Source organism: Penaeus chinensis, chromosome 10 (genome assembly GCF_019202785.1).
Source record: "Penaeus chinensis breed Huanghai No. 1 chromosome 10, ASM1920278v2, whole genome shotgun sequence".
In the NCBI taxonomy this organism is placed as follows: domain Eukaryota; kingdom Metazoa; phylum Arthropoda; class Malacostraca; order Decapoda; family Penaeidae; genus Penaeus; species Penaeus chinensis.
Genome location: NC_061828.1, coordinates 28,381,130 through 28,389,457, shown reverse-complemented (window position 1 = coordinate 28,389,457; position 8,328 = coordinate 28,381,130). Strand labels below are relative to the sequence as shown.

At 45.4% G+C, this 8,328-nt stretch overlaps 2 protein-coding genes across 2 annotated transcripts in view; both read right to left on the bottom strand.

The window, feature by feature from the left end:
- Positions 1–2,798: 2,798 nt before the first annotated feature.
- Positions 2,799–4,192, bottom strand: LOC125029928 (glutenin, high molecular weight subunit PW212-like). The gene is made up of 3 exons (XM_047620116.1): positions 4,091–4,192; positions 3,128–3,677; positions 2,799–2,833 (listed from the first exon to the last, which is right to left on the bottom strand). The coding sequence occupies exons 1-3, from the start codon at positions 4,190–4,192 to the stop codon at positions 2,799–2,801; spliced, it is 687 nt and encodes a 228-aa protein (XP_047476072.1).
- A 3,668-nt stretch (positions 4,193–7,860) lies between these two features.
- LOC125029986 overlaps positions 7,861–8,328 on the bottom strand; it is a 21,135-nt gene continuing 20,667 nt past the window's right edge. The window contains exon 4 of the mRNA XM_047620193.1: positions 7,861–8,328. This exon is cut by the window's right edge and continues 271 nt beyond it. Coding sequence (XP_047476149.1) covers positions 8,098–8,328 — 231 coding nt within the window. The 3' untranslated portion in view covers positions 7,861–8,097.

Here is an 8,328-nt window from a genome sequence, read left to right as displayed (position 1 = left end):
GTGCCTTGGCCCACTGTCTGAAATGCAATGAACCCCCACAAAGTGAAAATGTGGAAGTGCTTGAAGCCAAACTTATGAATGCCATAAATCAAGTAGCCTCACTGACCATACCTAAAACTTGGCCTAGGTTCAGGAGTAACAAAGACGCCTGGTACTTTAATGATAAGATTAAGGAGGTCAATTCCGAAAGCAATGAATCCCTGACAACCTAGTCCTCTGAAGGGAAGCTGTCAGGGATGCCAAGGAAACTGCCAACAGAGTCAGGCAGGAAAAGTGGCTGGAGTGGTGTGAGTCCTTCGACCACCAAACCACCCTTTATAGCTATGGCAATGGGTCAGGTGAGCTACCAGCCGCTCAGCCCCAAGGTGCACACTTCATGACCCTCAATCAGAGGCAAACAGACTGGCGTATAAATTCTATGCAAGAACAAGCAGCAACAATCTACCAGCCGAGGGCAAGACAAGAATTCCTACAACCAGAAAGGGCAGCCGAACCTGATAACTCAGATGTTATCTTTTCTCTGAGGGAACTAAAAAAAAAAAAAAAAAACTACAAAAACCGTTCTAGCATAGCCCCAGGTTCTGATGGAATTTCGTACCCCATCATTTCCCACCTAGGACTAGCAGGTGAGCTTGAACTCTTGCAACTCATCAACAGGTCCTGGGAATCTTCCACTCGACCCCAGAGCTGGAAGAGGGCTACCATAGTTCCCTCTCAAAACCAAAGGAGCCAGGGAATTACCGCCCCATCTCTCTCAGCTGTCTGGCCAAAATGGCCGAGAGGATTGTACTAAACCGACTCCAATGGAAAATGGGACCCCCACATGAACAATTCCATGGGTTCACAAGGGGCATGAGCACAGAACACAGCATAACCACACTCTTAAGCACAATCAGCACTGACACATATGTGGTAGTATTCCTAGACCTGGCTTTTGAATTAGCAAGTCCACTTGCCATTCAGGAGAGCCTGATCCAGGAGGGAATCAGAGGAAAGCTCTTGGCTTGGATAGGTGACTACTTCAGGAACAGAACAGCCAGTGTCAGATTCTAAGGTCATCCATCACAGCACATGCCACTATGGCATGTGATGTGATGGAATACCACAGGATGGGGTTCTCAGTCCAGCTGTATTTAACACCCTAATGTCTTGTATCCTCGACATACACCTGCCAGTGGGGTGCAAGATCATCTCCTATGCAGACGATCTAGCAATCACCTCCACTGGACCATACTGCCTAAATAAAGCCCAGCATTGTCTGGACCTTGTATCTGAGTAGTGTTATAGGACTGGGCTAAAGATCTCTGCAGCCAAATCAAAAGCTATGGCTCTGAAACACAATGTTCAACTCACAAGTCTGAAAATCCAGGGGATGGGCTTGGAGTGGGTTCAGGACTTCCAATACCTTGGGGTAAGGATTGACCGGACCCTCTCCTTCCAGAAGGAAGCCCAGCAACTGGTTGACCGAACCAAAGCAAGACTGCCTGTCATGTCTCACACAGCCAGGGTGTTGATGTGCTATCAGCTCAAAGAACAGCTACTTGCCTAGGGCATGGACTCCCCCCACCCTGACTTCATCGAAGCCCCGCCGGGGGCACAAACCTTGATAGAGTTCTCTGTTATGAGAAAGAATTAATACCCCACGCCTAGTCTAAAGGTAGAAGCCGAGAGGGTCGTTGCAGCCATCACTCCTCCGGTTGTAGAACATACTTCACAGATGGATCAGTCGATCCCTTGAGCCACACTGCAGGCTCTGGCTTTGCAACAAAGAATGCCACAAAATCCATGAGGGTAACAGACAACGCTTCCTCACTACAGGCAGATGCAGTTGCAATCATGGGAGCCCTAGCCCACTTGTCTCTGAGGGAAGAACACGTAGTCATACATACAGGCTCCAGGGCAGCCATTGACTATCTTCCGCACAGCTCACCCAAAGACAACATCTACCTCCTGACCACTGTGCTCACAGAGAAGTCTTGCTCAGGGTAGAAGAATAATCATTAATTGGGTCCAGCCACATTGGCATCAGAGGGAATGAGCTTGCTGACAGACAGACCGACATTGGAAGGGGTATGCCAAATCCCATGATCATACCACCAACCAACCAAATCTTAAAGGAGAAGTGTACTGCGGCCACTCGTACCTTCCTCCTGCTGTTTCACAGAGAGAAAACGAGATCCTACCCCTCGGCCAAATAGTGCCCAGATGCCACTGGCACACTCTGAAGTAATCAATTGAGGTACCGAAGTCATTCTTCACAGAATCAGACTAGGTTACCACTGTGCATGACAGATCATAGAGACAATAGACCATGAAGAGAGGTGTTACATGCAATGTGGCGAACCGAACGCCACCCTGGTACACTACTTACAGAATTGTGATCACACACAATTCTGAAAAAGGGACCGCCCACAACAGCCCCCGTGCTGATAAAGAGATTATGCGGTACGCTTACATCATGGCGGCAGGAGCGCCTGCTGGCAATCCCACCACCATGGTAAGCACCAAGTGTCAGAAAACAAAACATAAAAAGCTGACACAGACCAGGCCATATATGGAAGGCCCGGGCGAAGCTAGATCTTCGCAAATCTCAATTGTTGGAACCGAGACAAGCATTCCCTGCTCCTCCAGACGAAGACGACCACCAGCAGCGGCAAATACAGTACTGCAAAGTCCTTAGCCGGCTGGGGAGCCTTCCCAGGCTCCCCCATTAATCTCCACTTCAACTCAAAACACCTAGCCATACCTGTGGGCACTCACACCCACAATAATACCTTCCTAAAGATATATCAACCAGTCTAAGTGGTAGATGCCAAAACACGCTCTACTACACCTATATGAATGAAATCTAAACCAACGGAGAGTTATATTTGTTAACTATATATTATTTATTATTTATTATTCCTTATCAAGTTATTCAAATACTCTGAACTAGCAGATGATTAATAAAATCAGTAATAATCCCACTTAACGAGGAGGGGGGGGGGGGGGGCTCCTAAAAAATGTATAACCTGATTCTAGCTCCGGACAGAAGAGACGTGACATGTGCGTAGCCGAAGGGGAATTGTGCTGAGACACTCAGGCCTCGGCAAGGATATTATTTCACGTTATTATTTCTGTTGCTTACCGCTGTCTGCTTGCTGGCCACCGTCTGCTTGCTGGCCGCCGTCTGCTTGCTGGCCGCCGTCTGCTTGCTGGCCGCCGTCAGCCTGTTGAACGCTGTCTGCCTCCTGGCCGTTGTCTGCCTGATGGCCGCTGTGTGCCTGCTGACCGCTGTGTGCCTGCTGACCGCTGTGTGCCTGCTGTCGTCTGTCAGCCTGCTGACCGCTGTGTGCCTGCTGTCGTCTGTCAGCCTGCTGACCGCTGTGTGCCTGCTGTCGTAGGTCAGCCTGCTGACCGCTGTGTGCCTGCTGTCGTCTGTCAGCCTGCTGACCGCTGTGTGCCTGCTGTCGTCTGTCAGCCTGCTGACCGCTGTGTGCCTGATGTCGTCTGTCAGCCTGCTGACCGCTGTCTTCCTGCGTACCGCTGTCTGCCTTCTGACCGCTGCCTGCCTTCTGACCGCTGCCTGCCTTCTGACCGCTGCCTGCCTGATAACCGCTCTCTGCCTGCTGACCGCTGTCTGCCTGCTGACCGCTGTCTGCCTGCTGACCGCTGCCTGCCTGATAACCGCTCTCTGCCTACAGACCGCTATCTGCCTACAGGCCGCTATCTGCCTGTTGACCGCTGTCTGCCTACTAGCCTCTGATTACCTGCTGGACGCTGTCTGCCTGCAGGCCGCTGTCTGCCTGCAGGCCGCGTCTACTTGCAGGCCGCTGTCTGCCTGCTGGAGGATGTCTGTCTACTTGCCGCTTTCTGCCTGCTGACCGCTGTCTGACTGGCGGCCGCTGTCTCTGTCTGCAGCTATCTATCTGTCTGCCTGCTGTCTGCCTTTTAACCACTGTCTGCCTGTTGTTCTCTGTCTGCCCTTTAACCACTGTTTGCCTGCTGGTCGCTGTCTGCATGCTCGTTGCTATTTGCCTGTTGGACGCTGTTTGCTTGCTGGCCGCTGGCCGCCTGCTGGCCGCCTGCTGGTCGCTGTTTGCCTGCTTACCGCTGTATGCTTTCTGGCCGCTGTCTGCCTGCTGACCGCTTTCTGCCTGCTGATCGCTGCCTCCCTGCTGGCCGCAGTCAACCTGCTAGTCACTACTTGCATGCTGACCGCTATCTTTGTGCTGATCGCTGTCTATCTGACCACTGCCTGCAGGCCGGTGTCTTTCTGCTGACTGCTGTCTGCCTGTTGATCACTGTCTCTCTTTGCAGCTAGCAGTCTGTCTGCCTGCTGACCGCTGTCTCTGCTTGCTGCTATTTGTCTGCTTGCCTGCTGACCGTCGGCCAATGTCTGCCTGCTGTCTGCTATCTGCTTGCTTTTCGCTGTCTGCCTGCTGACCGCTGTATTCTGCCTGGTCGCTCTCTCTGCCTTCAGGCCGCTGTCTGTCTGCTGACCGTTGTCTGTCTGCAGGCTGCTGTCTGCCTGCTTACCACTGCCTGCCTGATAATTGCTGCCTGCTGGTCGATTTCTGCCTGCTTACCGCTGCCTGTTGACCCCGCTCTGCCTGCTGGTCGCTGCCTGTTGACCCCGCTCTGCCTGCTGGTCGCTGTCTGCCTGCAGGCCGCTGTCTGCCTACTGGTCGCTGTCTGTCTACTGGCCGCTGTCTCTGTCTATAGCTATTTGTCTGTCTGCCTGCTGGCCGCTGTTTGCCTGTTGACCGCTGTCTGCCTGCAGGCCGCTGTCTGTCTGCAGGCCGCTGTCTGTCTGCAGGCCGCTGTCTGTCTGCTGACCGCTGTGTGCCTTCCTACTGCTGCCTGTTTGTTGACCCGTCACTGCCTACTGGTCGCTGTCCACCTGCTGGTCGCTGTCTACCTGATAACCGATACCTGCCTGTCGACCGATGTCTGCAAGTTGACTGATCACTGTTTTCCTCTTGAACGCTGTCTGCCTGCCTGTTGGACGATGTTTGCCTGTTGACCGCTGTCTCTGTTTACTGCTATCTGTCTGTTTTCCTGCTGGTCGCTGTCTGCCTGAGGCCACTGTCTGTCTGTTTGAATCTGAATTACTGGCCGCTGTCTGCCTGTTGGCTGTTGTCTGCCTTGCTGTCCGCGTGCATGCCGCTATCTGCCTGCTGACCGCTATTTGCCTGTTGACCGCTGCCTGCTTGTCACTGTCTGCCTGTCGACCGCTATCTGCCTTCTTGTCGCTGTCTGTTGAATGGTAGCTCTCTACCTGATGACCGCTGTCATCAGGCATATATATATGTGTGTGCCTATATGTATATGTATATATATATATATATATATATATATATATATATATATATATACATACATACATATACATTCACTTATGTATATATCTACATCTATATATATCTATCTATCTATCTACACACATGGATATATATATATATATATATATATATATATTTATATGTACGTATGTGTGTTTATATATATATACACATATAAATATATACGTATATATATATATATATATATATATATATATATATTTTTTTTTTTTTTTTTTTTTTTTTTTTTTTTTCCTCTCTCTCTCTCTCTCTCTGTCTCTACTTCCTTTGCTCAATTATATCAGCAAAGGGAAGCAGATTAATGGTCTTTACGATTTATATGAAGACAAACAGATAGACGTAAACCATTAAGCAAAGCTACAAATAACTTCACTGAAGCGAAGCACAACCATAGTTGCATAGAACTACCCATAGCAAGCAAAACTAGGACAAACATACATGCATATTCACACATAAACATAAATGTGTGAGTGTGACTAACAGAATCACACAAACAAGTACACGCCCACAAATATACGTAAACGCAAAGAAGGAAACGAGCGAACACATGGCAACAAACACGCCATAAGTAAGAAAGAAGAACCTTTTGTTTTTACGTCTGTTGCCAAGACGATTATTCCCTGGCGACGAACTCCTCGGTGTCGCCCTTATGAAGGAAAGGGAAAGGTGGCCTGCGCTGAATCATTGATTTCGGTCGCCATGGCTCTCCTTCGTTTATATTTTACACAAGGTTCCTGTAGGTCTGTAGTCTATGATTTACATGAATATATATATTTTCGAGTGTATCTTAACAATAACGGTAAAAAGAAATTTGCATCGATCTGTCTGCATGAAGCTATATTTACATATCGTTATTTATATATACATACATATATATATATATATATATATATATATACATACATATATATACATACACACACACACATCCACACATACATATTAATAATTATAGATAGATAGATTGGTAAATTTAGAAGTAAATACATACACACACATATGTGTACACACACACACACACACACATATATATATATATATATATATATATATATATATATATATATATATATATACATATATATATGTGTGTGTGTGTGTGTGTGTGTGTGTGTGTGTGTGTGTGTGTGTGTGTGTGTGTGTGTGTGTGTGTGTGTGTGTGCATACAAACATACACACTCTCACACACATCCACATACATATACATGCATATACAAATATATGTGTGTGTGTGTATGATGTACGTATGTTAGTGTGTGTATATATATATATATATATATATATATATATATATATATATATATATATATATATATATATAAGCATATGAATGTGTATGTGTGTGTTAATGATAAACAGACAAATAGATAGGTAGGTAGTTACACGGATATACCGTCATTTTTGTTACGGTCAGTACTCATCATTTATAGTGTAATTACACGCATCTATCCCATGCTACTTTGTTTTTTTTATCAACAGCAGCAAAAGAGAAATACATATATTGCCTTTGTACATGCTGATTAATGATAATATTTTTCACTTCATCTTCTCAGCTCTGGTTGAAATAATTTCATGGATATTAGAAAGTAATAGCGTTCGCAAATTTTAGAGAAAATATCAACTAGAAAAATAGGAGACAGAAGGAAGATAATAAAAGAATACCCCTTCTATAAAGAAGAAGGTCAAAGCAGTAAATGGATCGTCGATACGAAGGAGCGGACTGTACGTGATGAATAGGCGAGGAAATATAATGATTTTGAAAATAAAGAGTGAAGGGAAGTTAGACCTCCATTTAATGTGTAGTTTATTTTTTTTAGAGGCGAAGTTAAGGGGGAGAGGAAGCTAGCCTCTGAAGTGTTGAAAGCATACTACTTAATCTGATTGTGAACAAGTCCGGGATTGTTGCAAGGAAAATTAAGAAATCATTTGACATTACTAGAATATCACGTGTCTGCTCTCACGATATACCCAGCCACTGTAACCAACGAAATAAACAGTAACAAGGCTGAATATCATGACTGTAATTACAGGATCGCTGAAGGGATTCAAAAGGTCACGTTTTCCTGTATATATTCACCTTCGATTAAATATTTTGTTGCAATCCACTCTCTACGTAGTGGTATTCGTAGCAGTAGTAGTAAAATAGCAGAAGAGAAGGAATCTCTCTTAATGTAAAGTTAGTAATAAAAGGATTAGTGTGGGAATAAACGATCTATAAATCTTGCTTCTTTCCTTTTCTAATTTTCTTTCAGGAATAGTAAGCACATGAGTGTCACCGAAAAGTTGTGATCGAACCTCTGTCTTGCACAAGGCCACGATTAGCATATCTGTCACGAACGTCAATGGCATTCTGATAAAAACTAAACCACAATCATGGGTATATTTTGAAGTAATTTATGTGCAGTCTACTTTCAAGTTGACTGAGACAAAAAGCAATAAACAACACATTTTTTTTCTTATCAGGCATGGGAATGATGTGAAATGAGGATCAACTGCTTTATTTCCCCAGGCTAACAACACGAAAAAAACAAAGATATATTTAGTGCTTTCTTAGTCTTTCTCTACTTCTCTCCCTTCTCCTTCTCCCCTTTCATTTTCAAAACAATATCGATAAGCGGGTGATCACGTGACAAATTATATTGATTATAGCATGAACTATTTTCAATCAGACGTTCTATGGGAATATATAAGGAAACATAAAAAGATTAGCACGCTTGTTAACTTAAAAATTCCATTCGCATATCCTACGACGTTATGGGAAGTCCACGTCCTTCCTAGATCTACTTGAAGGACTCCGCTCCATTTCATTCAGGACGGTCTCGTGAATATCGAAATCATTCTCGTCATCACTATAGGCGTCCTCGAAGTGGATATCCTTCACATCTTCTGACGCAGCACCGAGAGAACATCCAGGATTTGAGGCAGCGTCTCTTACAGCCTCCAGATTATCATAGGATATTTTACCCTGTATACTCTTCGTGTC

Bases quoted from the DNA above. Each gene is read 5' to 3' on its own strand.
- LOC125029928 (XM_047620116.1), bottom strand. From the start codon at position 4,192: ATGCAAGTAGTGACTAGCAGGTTGACTGCGGCCAGCAGGGAGGCAGCG. The intron at 3,678-4,090 runs GTAAGCAGGCAA...AGCGGTCTGTAG, and splicing joins CGGCCAGAAAGCATACAGCG to GCAGAGAGCGGTTATCAGGC. The intron at 2,834-3,127 runs GTAAGCAACAGA...TCATTCATATAG, and splicing joins TGGCCAGCAAGCAGACAGCG to GTGTAGTAGAGCGTGTTTTG.